This window comes from Oncorhynchus mykiss, chromosome 1 (assembly GCF_013265735.2).
Source record: "Oncorhynchus mykiss isolate Arlee chromosome 1, USDA_OmykA_1.1, whole genome shotgun sequence".
NCBI classification, from domain to species: Eukaryota; Metazoa; Chordata; class Actinopteri; order Salmoniformes; family Salmonidae; genus Oncorhynchus; species Oncorhynchus mykiss.
This window is the reverse complement of record NC_048565.1, coordinates 72,499,475-72,526,007: the sequence shown is the minus strand read 5'-3', so window position 1 is coordinate 72,526,007 and position 26,533 is coordinate 72,499,475. Positions and strand designations below refer to the sequence as shown.

Below are 26,533 nucleotides of genomic sequence, written 5' to 3'. Positions count from 1 at the left end.
AACCGTTTGTATAATAATCAGTAGGAGAACAAAATAGCTCAAATCTGCTTTAGGGGTTACTAGGGTACTTTTGGCACATTAGTAATTGGCTATGGCCTGTAACAAAAACCTGCACAGCATGCTATTTCCACTTGGTCATGTGGTAAACCTAGGCCATAGTCCAAAATTCCCCATAAATCAAACCGAGATCTAGAAAAACAGTTGATTGGAAACAATGAGGCTTCTGATAATGGTCCATTTGACACAGCAATATTCTCCCTCGCCTGTCTGTCGTTTGTTTTTGTCTTTTTGCTCGATCATCATTGGCAGAGCTTTTGTAATGTCAGCCACAAAGGCTAACAAACTCTGGAAGGCCCTATGCGCGCGGCTTGCGTGGGATCAGGCCAGCAGGAGATTTGTGGGGGTCTATTTCGCAGCCGGCAGGGGCCGGGCAGCCTTTAGTCTAGCATGAGACAGCCAAGGGTGAGCACCCGAGTTTTCACACACTAAAGGTGCTAAGGGGAGAACGCACTCCGGGGATAACACCAACCGAGACAGCGGGAGAGCGACAACCACCACCATGCACCAGACCAGTTACATGCACGAGGTGCGCAAGGAGAAGTATGAGCGCTCCGATGTCTTCGAGGAGCCCTACGGACCTGACGCGTCGGCGGGCGCCTCGGCCATCCAGGGCTGGGAGAGCCTGCAGGAACTCAACAGCCGTTTCGCCCGCTACATCAACCGGGCACGCGTGCTGGAGCAGCGCAATGCCGTGTTCCGGAAGCAGCTAGAGACGCTGCAGCGGATGGAGGAGGCTAGCGGGCTCGAGGAGGCCTTTACGGAACAGATCGGCCTGAATCAGCAGCGCATCCGGGAGCTCTCCGCTGACCGTGCCAAGCTTGAGCGAGAGCTGAAGGACTCTTGCCGCATGCTGGACGAGTTCACCAACAAGTAAGTGATGTCCGTGAGTTTGAAGGTGTGCGTGCTTGTATTTGTGTGCGTGCGTCAGTAAGGGTAGTGTGTTTTTTAAAACTGATGTGTGGGTCAGAGAGAAGGAAAGTGTGGATGGGCCACCGCCTGTGAGTAACCAGTGCAGGGGTGAGGTGCCCTTCTTTAGACCAGATGCAGAGTAAACTGTTTGTATGCTGGTGAAGGCTTAGTTTCCCAGATAATCTGACTGTGATACATTGTGATACATTGTCCACCTGTTGAAAGTCTGTCTTCAATAAAGGGGTTTATTGACATGGAAATGGCAGGTGCTGTGAGTTCAGTCATGGTAAGTGTCATGGATTTCTATCTTCTAACACCAAGACAGTACTAAGAAGAATACTGCACAAGTGGCTGTGTGTTGAAAAAAGATAACAAACATCCCTTTCAAGTGCTCTCAAGGGGAGTCAGGTTGATTAAGGAAAATGAAGAGGTAATAAAAACGAAAAAAATAATGTTTTATTGTCACACAGATAGGTGTAGTGAAATGTGTTGTTTTACAGACATTGTAAAGTCAGAAAAGCCAGATAGAGAAAAGTCGATCCTCTCAATGTGCTCAATACACAAACTCATGTAAAACAGAGCAATAGAAGGTAGGTCACACAAAATTCTTGAATGTATGTTTTGTGACTATGTTTTTTGTACTCCAAAGATACAGAAATGAATGTGAGTATCAAGAACAGCTGCGGGGTACACTGGAACAACTCAACAAGGTATGTGTGTGAGTCCTATGACAATTTCACCCGTTTAATTTAATGTAAAAAAAACCTAAATTAAACCTACTCCCAGACAAAAAAATAATTTGATGGACATTCTCCATTGGGCTTGCTTTTTAGACCAGGACTAGGCCTAATCTGTTTGCGGGAAACCTCCTAAAATGTTAAACTGTAATACAACTGCTAAACTGTCCTGCTGCATTATTAGTGCCCTAACCATAAAACACAACTTGTGAGCAAAGTTTTCTGCATAAGCCCTGTGCATGAAAGCGGCTTTGCAATGTGGAACAACAAAAATATCAAATATATTTTCTGTCTGGTTAATAATCTACAAGCTTTGTAGATTATAATTAGAATCATAATTATATTGTGTATCTGCAATACTGATAGGACATTGGGGCTGAGAGACAAAGCTTAAGAGATCAGGACAATACAGTGAGCTCATGGAACTGAATTAAAATGTCTTATCATATTGCTGTCTTTCTGGGTTAGTGATATCAGAGGCTTTAGACATAATGGAGGAATGTACTAGTGAAGAAAAGGCTTTGTGTGGTGTTCAGATGAATAATAACCGCAGTGTAAACTGTGTGAGGCTTTATGAGGAGTGGATATCTACCTATCGACTTGCCTCTCTCTCTTCTCTTTTGCTCCCATCTTCTTCTCTTCTTTTATTTTCTCTTCCCTCTTTTCTTTTCCTCTCCTCTCCACTTGTCCCTTTCTCCTCTCCTCTCCTCTCCTCTCCTCTCCTCTCCTCTCCTCTCCTCTCCTCTCCTCTCCTCTCCTCTCCTCTCCTCTCCTCTCCTCTCCTCTCCTCTCCTCTCCTCTCCCCTCCCCTCCCCTCCCCTCCCCTCCTCTCCTAGGAGGCTGACTATGCCTTGTTGAGGAACCTGGAGTTTCAGATCCAGTCCCAGTTCCTTCAGGACGACATCAACTCCACCAAAGACAGACACAGGAAGGTAAGAGGTATACAACCTACATATCATCTGCAGTCTATTACAAACTCATTCTGCCTTTATATTGTACAATCATACAATTAGCCCTGGGGGAAGTATTTTAGGTCAGTGGAGTGTACTAATCATTAAAAAAATACTTATTGGAAAGGAAACCGGTACAGTGTGCATAGCATATCGCCTTTCAACCTGCAGATGTAGGATCATAACTTCTTGACGCTACCCATCCCGTTAGCAGGATTATTTTCGTCAGCAACCGCTGAATAGCATAGCACCACAGTCAAATAATATTACTAAAAAATATTAATATTCATGAAATCACAAGTGCAATATTGCACAACACAGCTTAGCCTTTTGTTAATCCACCTGTCATCTCAGATTTTGAAATTATGCTTTACAGCGAAAGCAATCCAAGCATTTGTGTAAGTTTATCGATAGCATAACAAAACATTATGTACACTAAGCGTTCAGTAGCTAGCTCACGAAAATCAGAAAAGCAATCAAATTAATCAATTACCTTTGAAGATCTTCGGATGTTTTCACTCACGAGACTCCCAGCTACATAACAAATGTTTATTTTGTTCCATAAAGATTATTTTTATACCCAAAATACCTCTGTTTGTTTGTCACGTTATGTTCAGAAATCCACAGGAAAGAGCGGTCATCACAACGCAGACGAAAATTCCAAATAATATCCATAATGTCCACAGAAGCATGTCAAACGTTTTTTATAATCAATCCTCAGGTTGTTTTTAAAATATATATTCGATAATATATCAACCGGGTGTGTAGGTTTTTCAATAACACCGGGAGAAACAATGGCCGCTTTACTCTGTAGCGCAAAATTCACTCTGAGAGCCCCCACCTATCCACTTACGCAATGTGATCTTTCACACTCATTTTTCCAAATAACAGCCTGAAACTATGTCTAGAGACTTTTGACACCTTAGGGAAGCCATAGAAAAAGGAATATGGTTGATATCCCTTTAAATGGAGGATAGGCATGCATAGGAACAGAGAGGTTTCAAAATAAGAGGCACTTCCTGATTGGATTTTCCTCAGGTTTTCACCTGCAATATCAGTTATGTTATACTCACAGACAATATTTTTACAGTTTTGGAAACGTTAGAATGTTTTCTATCCTAATCAGACAATTATATGCATATTCTGGTTTCTGGGGCTGAGAAATAGGCCGTTTCAAATGGGTACGTTTTTTTAGCCAAAAACGAAAATACTGCCCCCTACACGCAAAAGGTTAAATTGACCAGTCTCGCAACAGGAGTAACATAATCCTGTAGCAAGAGGATTTGATTCGAAAAAATATTTGTTTTCATAGGCCACAGTAAGCTATTAGGTGTAGCCTAGCGCTGCATTTCTGTATACTCTTGCATGTCGTACTGGAGACCAATACACTCCCTTCTGTATTTATTTAGACAGTGAAGCTACAACTTTTAATTTGGCTCTATACGCCAGCATTTTGGATTTGAGATCACTTTATGTATCTAGTCCCCCCATTTAAAGGTGTCATAAGTATTTGGACAAATTCACTTATAGTGTATTAAAGTAGTCAAAAGTGTAGTATTTGGTCCCATAATCATAGCATGTAATGACTACATCAAGCTTGCGACTCTACAAACTTGTTGGGTGCATTTGCAGTTATATTTGATTGGGTTATGGATTATGTTGTGCCAAATATATATTAATGGTAAATAGTGTATTTTGTCATTTTGGACTCACTTTTATTGTAAATAAGAATAGAATATGTTTCTGAACACTTCTACATTCATGTGGATGCTAACATGATTTCGGATAATCATGAATGAATTGTGAATAATGATGAATGAGAAAGTTACAGAGGTACAAAGATCATTCTGCCAAACCATGCTAGCCTCTCACCATTACCAATAACAGGGGAGATTAGCATTTTGAGGGGTTATGATATTTATCCCTCTGTGACTTTATCACAAAGTAAAAATCCAAAATGCTGGTGTATAGAGCCAAATTAAACATTTTAGCCTCACTGTCAATATGTGACTAGTTTCAGGAAACTAGGGCATTTTTCGCACGTCACAACTTCACAGGAGAGCCTTCTGGAACATGTAAACTTTCATGTGCCTTAAAAACAAACTTGTCTGCTGTAAATACGAATAAAATATCTGTAAATACGAACAAAATTGTTAAATGACGAGCCTAGTTGGTTTAGCCACGGAAAAAGTCAACTGAGACAATGAGTAGGCTGGACATGCCGAGAGATGAGTTCGGATTGGTCTGTCGTGTAGCAGGCTTCTGTCTATAACAAGAGCTGTTACATGAGCTGTCAGTATGTGAAGGTAATCCTTTCCAACCCAGCTTTTTTGAAAGATATCACATAGTAGAACTGCACAAGTGTTGCTCTCCACTTTCTGGAGGACCGTGTTTTGAAATCAGTGGAATTAGAGTATGATAGCTAAGGAGATGGAGGAAATTCTGGTGTTTGATTGCAAATATGCAGACAGAGTCGAAAAGAGAACACACAGAAGGCTGTTGTATAAAACACCTGTTTCCGGATTACATCTTCAAACTAAGGGCAACCTTGGCATCCATGACAGAGAGAGAGAAGCGTCCATCCATTTATACGGGTAAGAGAGTCTAGCTAGCTACATTTATCTAACGTTAGCTGGCTGGCTCGCTAGCTAACCTTACATGTATGATCTGTGTAGTAATATTATTTGTTTCTCAGAGCCATTTGCATTGCTAGTTGTAGCCTAATGTTAGCTAGCTAACATTGAACCTGGTTGGTAAGCTACCTGCAAATTCATTCAGGGTAATAACGTTATGAGTTGGTATTATGGTTTATTGTTTAGCTAGTTAGCTACATGTCTAAACAAAAGACTCCACTATGCAAGTAACCATTTCAATAGAATGTTCATGATGTCACTGTGACTAATGTCTATAGACATAGCTGGTAATTCTCTCTGGCTATCTACTCTGATTTCAGTGCACTCATGTCTGAGTGTAGCAGAGCGCAGAATAATAACTGACGAATTTACGAACGCTCAACATGCATTGTGTCAGTAAATGTTGGCAAAAAAGCGTAATTAAATTGTTGCCAGTAGCACAGTTGCAGTCACCAACGCTCGGGATAGCATAAAAGCAGCCTAACCAGCTCTGCTAGGGTGAGTAAAATGGTCAGAGTGAGCTGTTCTCTCATTTGTGTCTGGAAGTAGCTAACAAGCTAGCCAACGTTAGCCAGTTAACTTGGGTGCTTGACTGCTGTTGTTAGGTCAGAACGCTCGGATCAACCCTACTCCTTGGCCACAGCGTCCAGTGTGATCAAAGAGCAAAACGCTCTGAATTTACAAACGGACAATCTGAAAACGCTCTGAGTTTACGAATGCCCAGAGCACACTCTGGCACTCCAGATTAAATTTACAAACCCATAGTATAAACCAGCCTTTAGTCTTAAAATCTTTTGTTGTTTAGTATTCACATGTGAATCCTTAAAGAGATGGGTGAGGCTAAAACTTAACAGGGTGTGAATGATGCTGAATGGGTATAGACAAAGAAGAGCTCTCCAGTAGGTGTACTAAAACATTCAAAGACCATTTTCTCAAGTGTGAGGTTACAAGTTTATCAACTTTCAGAGCAGAATTACTTTCCCATTGTTCCTCAACTGTAGTGTATGATATACCATTTTCTATCTCTGAGTCTCTGAGTCTCTACAATTTAAAATTTTGCTACATAAGACCTAATCGAGCCGGTTGGTCACATATATATGGATGGAAAGGAGTGTATCTGTCTTGTGTTACTAAGCTATATAAAACAACGGTTGTCGATATGCATGTTACGAATTTTCAAAATGCATGATATGTTATGAATAACAATTTTGTGGTGGCTAACGTTAGCTAGGTGGCTAACGTTAGCTAGGCTAGGGGTTAGGGTTTAAGGTTAGGGTTAAGGTTAGGAGTTAGGTTAAAAGGTTAAGGTTAGGTGAGGGGTTAGCTAACATGCTAAGTAGCAAAGTAGCAAAAAAGTAGTAAGTAGTTGCAAATTTGCTAAAGTTGTCCGTGATGAAATTCAAATATGCAACCTTTGGGATGCTAGACGTTCGCCACCTCTGCACCCCGACCAACAACCTTACTTTTGTTTTGCCTTAAGTAACCTTCTGTCATATGTAACAATACCAAACGTAACATACTGTGTCATACTATTTTAAGTGTCCCGCGTTTACATTTAATATGTTATGTCTAGTCTATGAGACCAGGCTGGCATTTCAGGTAAACATTTTTACATTTGAATGTGGCAGTAGTAGGATGTACAGTAGTAGGATTTTTATTCTGTCTGCTGCTTTAGCTTTTGAGCGAGCAAGAGAGAAAGAGAACTGGAGGTTTTCAGTGAATTTAGGTAAATCACAAGGATTATTGGATTTTTCTGTGATCAAATTAAGATGCCACATCCGTAATGCTTTGTTTACGTCCACCAGATGGACCATATAAATCCAATTAATAAATACTGAAACTAAATCAATGACTAGTGAATTTAACAACCCACCTCAGTGTGTTGGTGTTTACCCTGCAAACACATTTTATTTGCTTAGGAAACATACTTAACGAGGCTATTAAATGTGTAATTGCACACATATTTACTCTTAAATTCTTAATCAGGTTAGGCCTGTACTGATGCAGGTCAGGCAGAACACCTCAAAGAGTCAAACAATTTGGACACATTTAAAGGCTGTAATGATGAGCCCAGTGGTCTACCAAACTCTTCACACCACTGCCTTCATTTACAGAGGCTACAGAGGCTGCTGATATTGGCTAGGTCATTAACAGCCCCTTGTAAATAGACAATATTACCGCTGCGTCTTTAGCCACATACTGTACCACATTTTGCTAAACCTTTTTCTAATGGACGTACCTTGTTGAAGTAGGCTACAGATGTCGGATTTTAACTTGGTCACTCGTTTTTCACAGATCATTTTCCTGATGCATCAGGAAATTCAAATGAGCCTTGTGATTCTCTGAAAATGAGCAGTTCTCTTTCTCCATGCGGGGGAAGTCGAGTCATTGGGATCAGAACTGGCTTTCAAAATAAGATTCTCTCTCACTCACTCAAACGCTAGGCCTAGGTCCTATTACTGCAACATTCAAATGTACAAACATTTATCTGAAATGCAGCCGTACACATCAACAACCATTGTTTTATATAGCTTAATGACACAAGCTAGATATTGGTCTCCACTAGGCTACAACATAAAAATGTCGAAATGAAATTAAGGTTTCGATTGAACTGTCAACATTTAGTTCAATAGTGGCCTGGGGTGGTCTAGCGGTTAGGGCTGCTGCCTTCCACACCCACATATAGGTCTACAGTGTCAGCGTGGGTTTGATTCCGGCCCATGCCCTTCTGGCATAAATAACTGGTCCTGTGTGGCTCAGTTGGTAAGAGCATGGCGCTTGCAATGCCAATGGCTCAGACACAAGAGGAATGTGGCAGGGTTTACAGTCAATCACGGACTACAAAAAGAAAACCAGCCCCGTCGTGGACCTCAATGTCTTGGTCCCAGACAAACTAAACAACTTCTTCTGTCGCTTTGAGGACAATACAGGCCACCGTCACGCCCGCCATCAAAACCTGCGGAATCTCCTTCACCGCAGCCAACGTGAGTAAGGCTGCCGGCCCAGACTGCATCCCTAGCCGCGACCTCAGACCAGCTAGCTGGTGTGTTTACAGACAAATTCAATCAATAACTATCCCAGTCTGCTGTTCCCACATGCTTCAAGAGTGCCACCATTGTTCCTGTTCCCAAGAAAGCTAAGGTAACTGAGCTAAATGACTATCGCCACGTAGCACTCACTTCTATCATCATGAAGTGCTTTGAGAGATGAGTCAAGGATCATATCACCTCCACCCTACCTAACACCCTAGACCCACTCCAATTTGCTTACCGTCGAAATAGGTCCACAGACGACACAATCACAATCACACTGCACACTGCCCTAACCCATCTGGACAAGAGGAATACCTATGTAAGAATGCTGTTCATTGACAACAGCTCAGCATTTAACACCATAGTACCCTCCAAACTCGTCATTAAGCTCAAGACCCTGGGTCTCGACCCCGCCCTGTGCAACTGGGTCACGGACTTTCTGAGGAAAAAACAAAAAAACAGTATCAATAGCATTTTTTGCACCACCCAGGTGGTGGGGGTAGGAAACAACATCTCCACTCTGCTGATTCTCAACAGTGCTCTCAGCCCTCTCCTGTACTCCCTGTTCAACCATGACTGCTTGGCCATGCACACCTCCAACTCAATCATCAAGTTTGTAGATGACACTACAGTGGTAGGCTTAATTACCAACAATGACGAGACGGCCTACAGGGAGGAGGTGAGGGCCCTCGGAGTGTAGTGTCAGGAGAACAAACTCAACATCAACAAAACAAAGGAGATGATCGTGGACTTCAGGAAACAGCAGAGGGAGCACCCCCCTATCCACATCGGTGGGACAGCAGTGGGGAAGGTGGAAAGTTTTAAGTTCCTCAGCGTACACATCACGGACAAAATTAAATTGTCCACCCACACAGACAGCGTGGTGAAGAAGGCGCAGCAGCGCCTCTTAAACCTCAGGAGGCTGAAGAAATTTGGCTTGTCACCAAAAACACTCACAAACCTTTACAGATGCACAATCGTGGTTCCATCGAAACAAAAAAACAGTATCAATAGCATTTTTTGCACCACCCAGGTGGTGGGGGTAGGAAACAACATCTCCACTCTGCTGATTCTCAACAGTGCTCTCAGCCCTCTCCTGTACTCCCTGTTCAACCATGACTGCTTGGCCATGCACACCTCCAACTCAATCATCAAGTTTGTAGATGACACTACAGTGGTAGGCTTAATTACCAACAATGACGAGACGGCCTACAGGGAGGAGGTGAGGGCCCTCGGAGTGTAGTGTCAGGAGAACAAACTCAACATCAACAAAACAAAGGAGATGATCGTGGACTTCAGGAAACAGCAGAGGGAGCACCCCCCTATCCACATCGGTGGGACAGCAGTGGGGAAGGTGGAAAGTTTTAAGTTCCTCAGCGTACACATCACGGACAAAATTAAATTGTCCACCCACACAGACAGCGTGGTGAAGAAGGCGCAGCAGCGCCTCTTAAACCTCAGGAGGCTGAAGAAATTTGGCTTGTCACCAAAAACACTCACAAACCTTTACAGATGCACAATCGATAGCATCCTGTCGGGTTGTATCACCGCCTGGTACGGCAACTGCTCCGCCCACAACCGCAAGGCTCTCCAGAGGGTAGTGAGGTCTGCACAACGCATTACCGGGGGAAAACTACCTGCCCTCCAGGACACCTACATCACCCGATGTCACAGGAAGCCCAAAAAGATCATCAAGGACAACAACCACCCGAGCCACTGCCTGTTCACCCCGCTACCATCCAGAAGGCGAGGTCAGTACAGGTGCATAAAAGCTGGGACCGAGAGAATGAAAAACAGCTTCTATCTCAAGACCATCAGACTGTTAAACAGCCATCACTAACATTGAGTGGCTGCTGCCAACATACTGACTCAAATCTCTAGCCACTTTAATAAAAAAAATGGATGTAATAAATGTATCACTAGTCACTTTAAACAATGCCACTTTATATAATGTTTACATACCCTACATTACTCATCTCATATGTATGTACTGTACTCTATACCATCTACTGCATCTTGCCTATGCTGTTTGGCCATTGCTCATCCATATATTTATATGTACATATTCTTATTCATTCCTTTACACTTGTGTGTATAAGATAGTTGTTGTGAAATTGTTAGATTACTTGTTAGATATCACAGGTCGGAACTAGAAGCACAAGCATTTCGCTACACTTGCATTAACATCTGCTAACCATGTGTATGTGACCAATAAAATTTGATTTGATTTGGTTAAAGATTTAATTCTCACGGGGGACCAGTATGAAAATGTACGCACGTCTGCTAAATTATGTAAGTCGTCTGCTAAATTATGTAAATATAAATCCCCCTGATTTACTAGAATTAGTTACAGATTTCAAATATGGTAGCTGGGAAGTAAGTTGCCTTGCACAAGCCTTAGCTTGGAACAGCTCATAGGAGCAGGAGCCTACCTCCTGTTTTTGTAGTGTGAGGCAGCTTGATGTAGTACACCCCCTGGACAGGGAACGCTAGTCTATCACAGGGCCTTACCCCCAATCTACATTAGCTACTTAAGCTGAGTGGTTCCATGTTTACAGTCTTTGGTATTACTTGGCCAGGGATTGAACTCCCAACCATGGCCAGCCCTCTATCAGGCAGGATTAGGCGGCCACCAATGGCGGCAGATTGACGAGGGCGGCATTTTCTGAGCTAAACGGACCAAGACGCACCTCCAACAAGTACAAATAAAGCCTCACGTAATTCTATCCAAAAACAATTTCAATTTCTCTCATCCTGTGGCATATGGGCTTTTTAGGTGAGTGCTGATGCAAACCTGTGATATGCAGTGCCCACTTTGTCAAAGGCAGGGGCACAAATATTTTGCGTATCCATTCCCAGCCTGCCTCTCCAGTGTGCTGTTCTAGAGACGTATCGCTGCGGCGTCCACCAACGTTCTGTCAAAGATATGATCTAACATACAGTACCAGTCAAAAGTTTGGATACCCCTACTCATTCCAGGGTTTTCTTTAGTTTTACTATTTTCTACATTGTAGAAACTATGAAATAAGACATATGGAATCATGTAATAACAAAAAAGTGTTAAACAAATCAAAATATAATTTATATTTGAGATACAAGATACATACAATACACTATTCTAGTTTTGTAGGGGTGACTTTTTTTGGTCTCACCTAGGGCGGCAGAATGGCAAGGACCGATCCTAGTCCTATCCTTTCGATATCAGGGCGGACCCTAACCACACGGACACTGAGTTGGTTATGGATATTGTGTACTCTACAGACCCTGGATTCAAAATACACAGTGCACGCACATGTAATACTGAGGAAAATAAAGGGATGACATACAGGGTGGGTATATTTAATAAAGTTAGGATTAGAGTACATAGACGTTGTGTACTTTGCTCTAATCCCAACCATATTAAATACACCCACCCTGTAACGCAGTCCTCTTTATTTGTTATAGTCCAGGATCTAATATTGTATTGGGGAACGTCTTAAATGCAATGTTTGTGTTTTAAAGGCAAAGTTTATTTTTCATTTGATACAGCAGCAGTATGTATACAAGATCATTTCAAGTAAAATATCATGTTAACTCATCCCCTCTCCTCCTCTATTCCTCTCACCCCACCACCCTCTCCCTGTAGAACCTGGCAGAGATCCAGACCTACGTGAACATCCTGCACCAGATCAACCAGACAATATCCCTGGTGCCCAACGTGGCCGTGGGCATCTCTGAGGTAAGGTCACCAGGCGTCTTTCTGTGTCCAGGGGAACCAGCTGAGTCAGACCAGATAACAATAAAGCCCCAAGGACCACCAGTGGAATCAGCTATGTGAGCTGAACTTTGTGTCTTTGAATGGAACATGTGTGGTGATGTCTTCCAATGTGTTAATGTGTACTGACATTTCTGTGAAATAATATACTTCTGTTTATTATTATGGCAGTTAATCCCAGCTCTGTGTGTCATGTTGTCCCTTTATAGAAAGTATGTTGATGCTGTCAGTCTGTAAGCTGTTTGCTTGTCTGTCTATGAAGTTGCAAGTAAAGCACTGTAATCTAATGTACACTGAGTGTACAAAACATGCTCTTTCCATGACAGACTGACCAGGCGAATCTAGGTGAAAGCTATGATCTCTTATTGATGTCACTTGTTAAATCCACGTTAATCAGTGTAGATAAAGGGAAGCAGACAGCTTAAAGATGTATTTTTAAGCCTAGAGACAATTGCAACTCAATATTAGGAAGTTCCTAATGTTTGGTATACGCCTGTCTAGTTGTTCAGTGTTTATTATAACTGGCCTGTGGTCCCTTTGTGTGATCTCTATGTGTTATAACTGGACTGTGGTCCCTTTGTGTGATCGCTATGTATTATAACTGGCCTGTGGTCCCTTTGTGTGATCTCTATGTGTTATAACTGGCCTGTGATCCCTTTGTGTGATCTCTATGTGTTATAACTGGCCTGTGGTCCCTTTGTGTGATCTCTATGTGTTATAACTGGCTTGTGATCCCTTTGTGTGATCTCTATGTGTTATAACTGGCCTGTGGTCCCTTTGTGTGATCTCTATGTGTTATAACTGGCCTGTGGTCCCTTTGTGTAATCTTTATGTGTTATAACTGGCCTGTGGTCCCTTTGTGTGATCGCTATGTGTTATAACTGGCCTGTGGTCCCTTTGTGTGATCGCTATGTGTTATAACTGGCCTGTGGTCCCTTTGTGTGATCTCTATGTGTTATAACTGACCTATGGTCCCTTTGTGTGATCTCTATGTGTTATAACTGGCCTGTGATCCCTTTGTGTGATCGCTATGTGTTATAACTGGCCTGTGGTCCCTTTGTGTGATCGCTATGTGTTATAACTGGCCTGTCTTGTCTCTGTGTGATCATTGTGTATTATAACTGTCTCTGTGTGAAGGAGCAGGAAAAGCAGCTGGCCCAGAGGAGAGTTCCAGCCCTGCAAAGCCAGCTGGAGGAGTACAAGAGCGCCCTCTGCCAGCTCCAGGCACAGAAGCTGCATCTGCAGACCGAGGTAGGTTCCTGTCCATTACTATGATAACTTAGCGAACATCTCATGCTCAAGTGTTTGAAAGTGTCACATTCCAAATCAACCCCTAGGCTCTACTCTCTATGCATATTAGTGAGGAAGGGAGATGAGGTAGCCACTTGAATTGAGGAAGACAGTTTACATGTACCCATGGAGGACAGTACATAAATTGGTTGTAGTTGCACAGGGGCGCCAGTAGGTGTCAGTCATCACCTTTAGATTAGTGAGTAAAGATGATACAAGCAACAGAGAAGCGGGAAAATACAAGTGTATCTCTTAGAAAAATACTAGTAAAAACTAAAAGACATAGAAGGACAAAAAAACAACTCTCAATGTCTACCTCAAACTGATGCATAAGTCCATGTTTATTTTCTCCAAAAGTTGTGAATCTATTGAATCATTTCTTAAATGAGCATCCCTTCATTTTAGTTGTTTGGTCCCTACCTCTGCTTTCTTCCCAAATTATGCTTTTCACTTTGTTCATTTTCTGTAGCCTGTACCTCATGACTGTTTGTGTTTCCTAGCAAAACATTTTCAAATGGCATTCTATAACTTTTTTTTACATTTATGACTATAATTGCAAGAAATCTGAGTATTTTAATGAAATAATTATCATATATTTCTCTAAAAATTCTAAAGGCTCAATTTTCAATCGGAGACAGGTTGCCATGAAGGTTGAATATGTACGTGGGTTGAACACCTGTGTAGTACTACAGTTGTCACCACAACATCCTCAGAGAGTACAGTAGTCATGATGTTCTGATTTATTCTGTCTTTTTAAAGTCAGACAACTGGCACGTTAGCATAGTTCGATGACCAAGCAGGAATGACAACGATCGCTTAAATAATAAAAAATTAAGTTGAACTTTTCTATATGACATATATTCTGTTTTTTAGTTGATTTTTTAATAAGCGGTGTACAGTAGCATACCATATGATAAAATGTTTCCCACCTCTATATTGAAATGATAATCAGATTTCTCTCTCTCTCTGTGTGTGACAGACATCAGTGTTGGAGAATTCCATCAAGAGCACCCAGGAGAGCTATGACGATGAGATCCAGCTGTACAACGAGCAAATTGAGTCTCTGAGGAAGGACATTGAGGAGGCCGAGAGGTCCCTGGAGAAATACACCAACGAGTGCCGCCACCTGGCCATGTACCAGATCTCCCTGGAGAATGAGCTGGAGAGGTACAAGAGGATCATTGAGAATGAGGACAACAGGTAATTACTAACCACAACACACAGTGACCAGTGTCCTGCTACTGGATATTAGGAAGCACTTCAATGTGTTGACTCTCACGAAATCTTGTAGTAGTATATATCAGCCACTGTGTGGCAGTGTTGGATATTATATTTGTGTGTTTTCCACCTCAGATTTGTTCAATCATGGTTGAATATCTCTTCAGGAAGGTTATTTATTTTTAATGTAATATTTAATCCCCTTTAATATGGCCTAATCCTTCTTTTGTTTACTTTATCAATACATATTTTCTTTACAGCCTCACAATACAAAAATGCGAAAGTAATTAGAAAAAGGACAAAGGAATTTTCCTCTTAGAATTACTAATATAATGTTTAGTACTAACACATACAAATACACTATCACATGCTGCTTCTGTGGTGGTGTCCTAACTGATGTTTCTTCCTCATTCTCTTCCACAGGTTGAATTCAGCGATAATTGGGACTCCCATTACCTTGTTCACCACCAATTACCGCTTTACCCACACACCCACCGTGTCGAGCAGGGGCAGAGGTGAGGACATGCCACGTCTCATTCCACAGCTTCTTCACGCTGATAGTTTCCATACATACAGAGCAGACACATAACAACCCATCGTCATCATAGGCTATAACCACACTAGCTAGAGCCCTAATGAATACAGCCACACAGTGATGTGATTCCCACCCAGTTAAAACAACAAACAATGGATCCTCCTGAGGTCTATACATGGATAATGGTGATCGTGGTTAGGAGGATCCAGGTTCTGCAGGAGTCCTTTCCTCCTTCGATAATGTGTTTTGAATTTTTAAAGTGTGTTTTGTCTTATATAAAGGTTTCTATTCATGATCCAGGTTAGGATGATACAGGTCCTGCGGAAGTCCTTTCCCCCTTCAATAATATTTTTTTGAATTTTTAAAGTGTTTTGTCTCATATAAGATGTTTATTTTGTTTATCTGCCAGACATCACCCAAGCCATCCAGGACATCAGCAGTGTCAAGCCTCGCCAGAAGAACCTGGCCAAGAAGGTCATGAAGAAGAAGGAGATCAGTCCCAAAGACGTGATGGACAGTGGCCAGGAGGAGAGAGTCGGTGGAGCTGAACACATGGAGGATGAGAAGGGAGGGATGGAGGAGGAGGAGGACGAGGTGAATAGGGAGAAGCAGAGTTCGCTGTACACGGGTGTGTCCCCCCAGGACGTCCCAGACGGAGCTCAGATCAGCAAGGCCTTCGACACGCTCTGTAACATCGTCAGAGACCGCATGAGGAAGTACAAGAAGCCAGAGCCTATTGCTGACTTCTATACTAAGGGGCGCTATGTGCTGGTGACGGGCGACGGCAGCTACCTCCACCCCCATTTCTACACCTCCAGCCCCTCCGCTGGACACGTCTTTGTCACGATCTGCGACGGCATGGTCTCCCCTTATGACCCCTTCAGCCCATACACCCCCTCCCCTGACCCCCCTCATCCACAGCCTATGCCACCCCCTTGCCCCTGTATTCCCACCCCACCTTCCGACGGAGAGGGTGGCAAGGGTGACGATAAGGGCGGAAAAGGTGGTGGGAAGGGGAAATCTAGGGACGTAGATCCTACTCCCCCCCCACAGCCCAACCCTGCCCCAGCTCCAGGCCCTGACCCCAAAGACCCCAAATGCCCCAGCAATCCATCCGGACCCAAGGGGGGTAAAGATGACAGTCGCCGTAGGGGCCTTCCTCCCATGCCCTCCCCCCGTGGCGCTAGCAGCATGCCCCCTGACTCCATGAGCTACGAGAAGGTGGAGATGGTGGAGTCAGTGGAAAGGTTCTCCAACGACCGCAAGACCAAGGGCTATGAGGAGACGGCCATGGTGGTGGAGACCATGATTGAGAAGACCAGCAAGAAGAAGCACTGAGTCTGAGGAGATTGACCTCGACCAAAAGAGCTGGACAGACTCCTCACAAGTTCCACCTCACCTTATGCCAGCAAGAACAAACAATGAGACCAATATGAGACTCTGCTAAAGACATTCTAAAAACACTGTTCAACCGTGGATGAGACCAACTGCTATGAGCCAGTCCTCACATAGGAAGCTGCTAAAGACATTCATGATACTGCTCCTCCATTTCCTCACGCTCTCTGGCTTTGTGTTCAGCAAGAGTTAGCTGGTTCCATAATGCTGCTGTTGTTGTTTCTACCTACGCCAATACCTTATGCCTTTACTGTCTGAAAACTCAAAGTACCAGCATCGAAACAACAGAACAAGCCCCCCCCCCCCCCCCCACAAAAAAAAAATAAAGTGAATAAAAACATGACTTTGATGTGTGAAAAAAAATGGATTACATGCTACTGCCCTTATGGATGTTTGCCACCCTTCCAAATCAAACCTTAACCCAAACCTCCACCCAAGACTTAATTTGCTCAATTGAATGCCATTGACCTCCCTCGACACAGTCTTGCTGTGTATAAAACTGCTTAAATAATAAAAAGTAATCACGTTTCACAAGCATAAAGCTCTCCTGTCTTTGTGTTTTAATGTTAAGACCGCTGTTATGACACACGGTTGCTTTACAAACGCCCCGCCCCCAGTCCTTCTCATCATCTCATGTAGTTCCAAGAAAGATGAAACGATTCATATTATATTCTTTGAATAATAACAGCTGATGTTTCATATTTGTACTTTCTATGTACTGTATGCAGTTTAAGCACTCTTTACCTGCTTTATAAAGATGATTGAAGGATAGAGGCGATCCTGTTTTACTTAGATACTAGAGGAATATTAATTGCACCAAAGTGAGGACACTACACTAGGTAAGCTAGTGCAGTGTTTAGTAAACATCGGGAGTCTCCCAGCCCAGAGTGAAAGTTGTTACCTTGAACTCTGCAGCTACTGAAGGGAAGACATAAATGTTTCATTGGGGTGCTCTGGAGGAGCAGACAGCGACCTCTGAACTCTGCATAATCCACTCTCCCTTAGAGGGACAGACAAGAGAGAGAAAAAGAGAATGAGAGAGAGCATGTGTGTGTGCGTGTGACAGAGAGACAAAAGTAAGACAAAAAGGGGAGAGAAAGAGAAGCTAATAGTGTTTTATACGATATAGTCTCTTTACACAGTGTGTGATCTAAATGTCCCTGTGCTTTGTGCTCTCGAGTTAACAAATAAGGGCTTCCCATTACCGCATAGGCTTCAGTTGACTGGCAATGACCATTGTAAGGCAAAATGACTTACCTTAAAAAGTGGAATTGGAATACAGAGGCATGTACGCAGGTTCTGACCTGTATCTCTCTGCTGGTCTTATTTCTCATCCTTATTCAAATGACAAAGAGACTGAAGACATGTCTGCTACCTGAATGTGCATTGCCGAGTGAGGCAAATCACTTTAACAAACAGCTGAATAGATTTATTATGGTATTCTTTTTTAGGTGCACAGGCGTCAAAATTAATCACACGTTCCTTGTCTTGTTTATATAGAAACAGTTGCTTGTCACAAAAATATAAACAGAAAGAAGTATCACTGCTCTGATTGCAAGATATTCAACTTTAAGAATGACACAGAAAATCGTTTACAGTCACAAACTGTACAATAGTTGTTTTACCAGAGGTGGAGGGGCGGGGAAATGCAATAACACCATATAGTGGATATATTCTGTTTATATACATTTTAGTAAAGTGTAAAAAACATAGACAGAAAGCAAGATGGGATCTTTTAGTTTTCTCTATAGAACAGATTATTTGAAGGTTACACTTTTATCATAATCGGATTACAAGAAACATCTATCGAAAGTGGAGGGCTAATATAAACACAGAAAAACAAAAAGCAGAGAAAAGGGAGGGAGGGGAGAGAAGGAGAGAAAGTCAATGAGAGAGGAGAGAAAGGAGGGAGGAGAGAAAGTGTGAGAGAGGGCAAGAGAGGGAGAGAAAGTTATTTGGTGAGAGAAAGGGAAAGTGAGAGAATGGGAAAGTGAGAGAAAAATAGGAGAGAAGAGAGAGGGGGAGTGAGAGAAAGATAGGAGAGATGAGAGAGGGGGAGTGAGAGAAAGAAATAGAGAGAGAGAGAGTGGCCCGGCATGCTGACCTGACCAGACGGTGTTTAGTTAGCTACGTCAGCTAGTTTTTACTCAGCAGGCTCTTCAGGCTCCTCTCCACCGCCTCGTCCAGCTCTTCCTCCAACTCCTCCTTTTTGGACATGGCTAATTTAGACTGGTAGTCACGCACTATCTGGTCTATGTAAGGAGCACTTTGTGTTCCATGCAGCATGAGGGTCCACTCCTTCAGGACACCCCTCTGTGGCTCGTTTCCCTGGAAGCCCACCTCCAGGACCCAGGTCCCGCGGGGGTCCTCTCCCCAGGTTTGGGTAGTCATGAAGGGCCACTTGTCGAAGCCCACCTTGGCATCGTCGTCCCGGGGCCGGCGGCTTAGTAGGATGGACTTGGTGCCCATGGGGGAGGTCATGTTGATGTTGAGGTCACCACGGCGACTGCCATTGACGGTGATCACGGCCTGAACATGCTCCAGGTAGCGGACAAAGTTGTCCTTCCCCTGGCAGGAGTCAGTGGAGATGGCCAGGATCAGCTTGTCACCCGACTGGATCTTACTGCAGGGAGAGAGGGTTGGAGGAGAAAGGAGAGAGAAAGATTAGGAAGGTGAAGGCAGAAGAAGAGTCAAGAGATACCCAAAGGGAAATAAGAAAGTGATAAAAGTAGGACAATGATAAGGGACAACAGAAAGAGAGATGGAAAGAGGGATTAACAAGACTCGTGAAAGGGAGACAGAAGACGAAAGTTCGGAAAGGGAGGGTCAGAGAATGAGAGAAACACCGGAAAATGGAGAAAGCAAAAACAGGACAGAAATAAATAAAAAGGAAGATGGAGGTTGCAAAAAAAGAGGCTAATATAAAGATGTATTAAGGAAGAGAGAGGAGAGAGAGAGAGAGAGAAAAATAGCAACATTATCAGTATTCTGGTCAGCTCATTGAGAAAGCTGGTGTCCCTGTATCTAGTTCAATCTGAGATTTAGCCTGGGGGTGCAGAGTATTTACCATAGCCCAGTCGGTCTAGTTCTGTCTACGCCTCCACCCTCAAATATCCTGCTATTACCTGACCTACTTAGCATGGACCCAGTAGACCCTGATACAGCACTGGTAGTGCCTCAAATCCTGATCCCGCACGGCAAAACACAACAATGACAGAAACAACACTTTCTTTGCCATTCAATTATTAGAATAAACCGAAGCGTGCAGGCTTTTTGGTTAGACTTAGACTATTATCTTCGACCACTATCTTAGCTGCCAATCTTTATTACAGATTGAGATTCACTTGATACATCAAAATAAAGCATTTATACGTAATTTTGATGTGATTGTATGAACTTAAATACTATGGCTAGTACCTGAGATAACTCATGCATTTCAAAATGCTTTGAGGATGTTTGTCTCAAGGACACATCACTGTTTGTGTCCAAGAAAATACCATCGACAACACCATTACCCTTGCCCAGAGAGACCGGCTGAAAAATACACCTAATATTCTAGCCCTTTTTGAATAAGCAAGAACTGTTATGAAAATGTTAATGACTAGTGTTGAATATTGAATGGAGGAAAATTAGAACGTGTGTAGCACAGTAGAACTCCATGGAGTCGCCCTGAGGCCAGCCACAGGCACTAGGACCACCCTAGAAAGAACAATACTATGACAGAGCCTGTCTCCTATTGCCTACCATGTAGTTCTAACAGATATGAATAAATGGATGGATAAACAATCTAGGTCCATTTCAGAAATCTGCCAGTCATCTTCATGATATGTAGTTCAGAATAATATGTCATGTCATGAAAGCTCATGCCATTTATTCTTACTATGCTATGTAATGTTTAGGATTAAAAAAGACTTGTGGTTTATTTTCCTTTCAGATATTGAACTTGCATCCTACTATTGAACTTGTATTTCAAAAGGAACATAGATTAAACAAGAAAAGGACAGAATAACATTTACATAAACTAAATGTCACTCTATTCAACAGTTTTTTTCTCCATCTTGCCCAAAGCAACAGGCTCTACTACACAATCACGCCCACAGCATTTCACTGTTCACTCCAGGATTACAAGGGCCTACAGTAGCTAGCAAACTAGCCAACGTTAGCTTGGGTGCTTGACTGCCGTTGTAAGGCCAGAACGCTCAAATCAACCCTACTCCTCGGCCCGAACGTCCAGTGTGCGCTCCGAGAGCGAAACGGTCTGAATTTACAAACGGACAATCTGACAACACTGAATTTACGAGTGCGCCATATTTCTATTCCATCCTAAAGGAAACCCCGAGGGTTTTTCATTTTTCATGGAATAGAAACACCATAATATTAATCAAATTAAGTAAGTACCAGTCAAACGTTTGGACACACCTACTCATTCCAGGATTTGTCTATATTTTTACTATGTTCTACATTGTAGAATAATAGTGAAGACATCACAACTATGAAATAACACCGGTCTCCCGCGTGCCCCGCATTCTGTAGTACAGACATGGCCTGCTTTCCCTTATGTAAGGAATTAGGCACTTTCCCATGTTTACCACAGTATGTATTGTAGACAGCACAGTAGCTTAATAAAAAATAATCACATTTTGTTAATAAATAATGATAAACAAATACTCTTTCAAAATACAGATGTTGATTTAGTTATGGATCCATAACAAATTACTATGGCAATAAATATCACTGATTTGCAGAAATATTGGAACAAAGCTGTCTAATGAAGGAAAACAATTTAGAATCCTCCAATCCTGTAGCCTACTCCCGACCTTCACATTGTACAGCGCCATATTTTCCATTCCATCCTAACGGAAACCCTGAGGGTTTCATTTTTTGTTTTTCTCTGAATAGAAACACCATAATATTAATCAAATGAATTAAGCCAAATTTCTTCAAATCTAATGTTGCTATTCTCTGGTTCAGAGGCACACACAGGAACCCTGCTGACTCCTTGCTTTGTGGTGAGGCGGTGAGGGTGTTAAGAGCTCACTCGGGCAGGGGTGGACCACTGGGTAGCTAGAGAGATGGGGAAGCTGAGCTGAGGAGAGGACGATGGGGGTAAAATGGACCTAATGGCATTATTAGAGTCAGGGGCCAAATCTCTGGCCCATTACAGCTCTCTCAGATTAGCACAGCACACAAAAGAGAAGGACAGAGAGAGAGAGAGGGGGGGGGAGAAAGAGAAAGAAAGAAGGAGAGGTATGTTCTGGGAAGCACATTGGTTAGAATATTATCCTGAGCAGAGAGGTGTGCTGAGGTCTGATGGTGAGGTGGTTAAATTAGTGGAATTTAGTGGGTCAATGGGATTCAGTACAATACACTGTCATGTGGTTTCATTGAAAACCAGATGTAGTCTGTTACGGCTCTGACCTACAGTTAACTTCTTTGGGACTGGGGGGCAGTATTGAGTAGCTTGGATAAAAATGTGCCTAGAGTAAACTGCCTGCTACTCAGGCCCAAAAGCTAGAATATGCATATAATTAGGATTTGGATAGAAAACACTCTGATGTTTCTAAACCTGTTTGAATGATGTCTGTGAGCATAACAGAACTCATATGGCAGGCAAAAACCTGAGAATAATCCAATCCAAGTGGGAAATCTGAGGTTTCTAGTTTTTCAAGTCATTGCCTATCAAATATACAGTGTCTATGGGGTCATATTGCACTTCCTAATGCTTCCACTAGATGTCAACAGTCTTTAGAACCTTGTTTGAGGCTTCTACTATGAAGGAGGAGAGAATGAGAGCTGTTTCAACCAGGTGTCTGGCAGAAGGCCATGAGCTGATCACGCGCGTGCCCGTGAGAGGTAGCTGTGTTCCATTGCATTTCTAAAGACAAAGGAATTCTCTGGTTGGAACATTATTCAAGATTTATGTTAAAAACATCCTAAAGATTGATTCTATACATCGTTTATCATGTTTCTATGAACTGTAATATAACTTCTTTGACATTTCATCTGAACAAGTGATCACGCATTATGCATTTGGATTACTGCGCTACACGCGCAAACAAAAAGGAGGTATTTGGACATAAATTATGGACTTTATCGAACAAAACACAAATGTATTGTGGAACTGGGATTCCTGGGAGTGCATTCCGATCAAGATCATCAAAGGTAAGTGAATATTTACAATGCTATTTCTGACTTTTCTGACACCACTCCTTTGGAAAATGGCTGGATGTTTTTCTGTGACTAGCGCTGACCTAACATAATCGCAAGGTGTGCTTTTGCCGTAAAGTCATTTTGAAATCTGACATAGCGGTTGTATTAAGGAGAAGTTTTTCTATATTTCCATGCATAACACTTGTATCTTTTATCAATGTTTATTATGAGTATTTCTGTAATTTGATATGGCACTCTGCACTTTCACCGGATGTTTGTTTGAGACAATGCATTTCTGATCATAACACACCAAATTCAAATGAGGTTTTTGGACATAAAGATTCACTTTATAGAACAAAACACACATTTATTGTGTAACATGAAGTCCTGTGAGTGCCATCTGATGAAGATCATCAAAGGTTAGTGATTAATTTAATCGCTATTTCTGATTTTTGTGAGCCCTCTCCTTGGCTGGAAAATGGCTGTATGGTTTTCTGTGACTAGGTGCTGACCTAACATAATCATTTGGTGTACTTTTGCTGTAAAGCCTATTTGAAATTGGACACTGTGGCTGGATTTACAAGAAGTTTATCTTTAAAATGGTGTAAAATACTTGTATGTTTGAGCAATTTTAATTATGTGATTTCTGTTGTTTTGAATTTGTCGCCCTGCAATTCCACTGGCTGTTGGCGAGGTGGGATGCTACCGTCCCACATATCCCAGAGAAGTTAATGAGTTTTAACAGTGAATTAGTTGAGAGCTTTTCTTGCTTTCTGATAATTCATATGATAGATTATCAACAATACCTTCAAAACTGTTTTTCAAAGATGTTATCATAGATAATAATAAATACATTATATGTGTAGATTCATACATGTTTTGTATTCCAATTCCAAAACAATAGAAATACAAATTAATTGAAAGTTAATGTTTAAGGCCACTATGTAATATGTAGATGCTTTGATGTAACTGTATCCTGTAGATCCATAACCCAGAATACATTTCAGCCAGGTGGCCCAGCTGAGAAGTTAATGAGTCGAACTGTGAACCTCATTGGTGGCCTCTATCTGCCACCAAAATGTCACCGGATCACATCACATCCTGAGACAGGAGGGATATTGCATTCTGCACTGATATGACAGTATCTATCATTGAAAAGCAGAATGTGTGTATGTGTGTGTGTCTGTCTGTGCATGTGTGTGCACGAGTACATAATATGTGTTGCTCTGTGTGTGTCTGGGCTCATGAATGTGTGCAGAAATCAATTTGTCGGCAAAATGATTTTCCTGAACAGCAGGTGCAGCAATCTCATCAGATAATGTATGAGAATAATGACTCCCTATGGTCATAAACCCCACCACTAGTGCTTCCCACACCTCATCACAGCAACGTCACACTTCCTCACTTCCTCGTTGTCTCCATGCTGCTGTGCTGTTTGATGCGTCTTGGTTACCTGCAAACTTTTCGTTTTTTACATTTTTTATAAACGTTTAATCCAAACTCTGCATTTAACACATTTGCCAACCTTTTGTTTTTTCCTCGCTTCACTTTTTTCATTCAACTTTTTCACCCAAACACTTTAGTACCTGGATACCAACAATCAAACCAGGCAACCAAGAGCTCCAATCATATAACGCTCTCTATAGAACTATAGAGAGCATGTTAATGTGACTACAATTGTTGGCCAGGACATGCTGTAATTGTATGTTTTGTGTTCCCCACGACTATAGACACTGGGGACACGCCCAACACGGCTGTGAGAGGCTACACCAAACGCTACCACGCAGCCGGACCGGTGCGTAGCAAGGAACAGCCGGCGTCCTGCCACTGACAACCGACGTAGCATCACCTGGCCCCCTGCGCTTCTCTCTCGCTCTTCACATTCAACGAGAAACTGACAACAACATAGTTGTGCGAGGCACAATGAAGCGTTGGTACGAGGTATTATAGCGAAGCCGGGAAATGTTTGTTCCCTTTGATTGTCGCCGTTCAGCAGTGAAAACTCCTTTGAATCTGCTGGGGACTCACGTGCTATTAAGTGTATAATCTGCGACATGTTCATAGTTGTCACGGGTAAAATGTATTGAACTTGATGCAGCTAAAGAAAGGATTATTACTCTTCATGAAAAAATAAAACATTTAACCAAGCACCTTGAACTGAATAAGGGTTCTATGAGACTATCGGCATCTTTAAATGCTTCCAATCAAAACATCCAAGAGGATCATAATGGGACCACCCTAGACTATGATTAATTTCCCACACTGCACCCCTCTACTAACTTGAACCAGAAAATGACTGCTCATTGTTCGACTCCAGGTGAGCGTAAATGGATGCGTGTCGAAACCAGAAAGAAGTAGAATAATCGTTATCGGCGTGCCTGCCTTCTTACCCAGCATCCAGACTTAGGACTTTCAAATCGCTTAGAGCCCCTGTACCAGCTGTCTTCTGCCGTGGACTTAGATGCTCCATGGCTGTGGATGCCACTCCAGCAACCTCTCCCTGTCCTAGTCAATCAATTGTCTGGGCACAGCCTGGTCCACCTTGGCCCCCCTCCGCTAGGTTGTGCTCTCTTGATGCCTTTGGCTGTTGTGGCCTGCACGCAGCTGGCGTCTCAGCAGCTCTCTTCTCAGGGGAGTTCTGTGACTCTGGCCTCGCAATCTGCTTCGAGACATGGTAGAGGCCGGATCATTCTGGAGATTGTGATAGGAGTTTAATTGTGAGGCATATATCTGTACCTGGGGCAAATACTTGGTGTTTTCCTGGGGGAAAACTTTGCTTTGCTTCAAGTCCTTAGGAAACTGTGCAGCATTTTGTTTTTTGTATGTATTATTTCTTACATTGTTAGCCCATAAAACCTTAATTATTGGGAATAATTATTGGACATCAGAGAGATGTCAACTTTGCCAACACAACCAGTACTACAACCATGAATACGACTTTCCCAAAGCGGATCCTTTGCCTGCACCTCCCAGGGCATTTGAACTGATTCCAGAGGCCGACCCAAAACAACACCGTCGAAGGAGGAGAGGGTGCAGAACGGTCCTCTAGTGAGGCTTCGGATGAGCGTACACCACCCACAGCTTCCGAGTATATTACACGCTAATGTCCAGTCCCTAGTTAACAAAGTCAACAAAATTAGGGCAAGAGTTGCTTTCCAAAGACATACCCGAGATTGTAGCATACTCTGTTTCACGGAGACATGGCTAGCTGGGAACATGCTGTCAGAGTCCGTTCAGCCAACGGGATTTTCAGTGCATCGAGCCAACAGGAACAAACATCTCTCTGGTAAGAAGAAGGGCGGGGGTGTATGTTTCATGATTAATGACTCATGGTGTAATTGTAGCAACATACATGAACTCAAGTCCTTTGTTCACCTGACCTAGAATTCCTCACAATCAAATGCTGACAGTATTATCACCCAAGAGAACTCTCCTCGGTTATCGTCACAGCCGTGTATTTCCCCCTGCAAGCGGATGCCAAGACGGCCATCAAGTAACTTCACTGGACTATGCAAACTGGAAACCATATATCCTAAGGCTACATTTATTGTAGATATTCTGCGATGCATACAAGGCCCTTCCCTGCCATCCTTTTGGCAAATCTGACCATGACTCCTTCTTGTTGCTCCCCTCCTATAGGCAGAAACTAAAACAGGAAGTGCCCGTACTTAGGTATATCCAATGCTGGTCTGACCATTCGGGTTCCACCCTTCAAGATTGCTTTGATCACGTGGACTGGGATATGTTCCAGGTAGCCTCAGATAATAACATTGACATATACGCTGACTCTGTGAGCGAGTTTATAAGGAAGTGTATAGGAGGTGTTGTACCCACTGTGACAATTAAAACCTTCCCTAACCAGAAAATGTG

General features: G+C 42.6%; 2 protein-coding genes across 3 annotated transcripts in view; one reads left to right on the top strand and one right to left on the bottom strand.

Annotated features, from left to right (window-relative positions):
• The first annotated feature begins 286 nt into the window (after positions 1–286).
• On the top strand, positions 287–17,050 carry LOC110532653 (filensin). 2 transcript variants are annotated; one of them, XM_036984883.1, is made up of 8 exons: positions 287–930; positions 1,619–1,679; positions 2,543–2,638; positions 11,947–12,039; positions 13,219–13,326; positions 14,345–14,565; positions 15,007–15,098; positions 15,528–17,050. In XM_036984883.1, exons 1-8 carry the CDS (start codon positions 560–562, stop codon positions 16,454–16,456), a joined length of 1,971 nt encoding a protein of 656 aa, XP_036840778.1. In that variant the 5' UTR covers positions 287–559; the 3' UTR covers positions 16,457–17,050. The 2 variants fall into 2 exon arrangements, with proteins under 2 accessions (XP_036840778.1, XP_036840777.1); XM_036984882.1 differs by having other exon boundaries at positions 290–930; positions 13,213–13,326.
• An 824-nt stretch (positions 17,051–17,874) lies between these two features.
• pcsk2 (proprotein convertase subtilisin/kexin type 2) overlaps positions 17,875–26,533 on the bottom strand; it is an 88,185-nt gene continuing 79,526 nt past the window's right edge. The window contains exon 12 of the mRNA XM_021611043.2: positions 17,875–19,136. Within this exon, the coding sequence (XP_021466718.2) occupies positions 18,650–19,136 (487 nt within the window). The 3' untranslated portion in view covers positions 17,875–18,649. The remainder of the gene's footprint in view (positions 19,137–26,533) is intronic.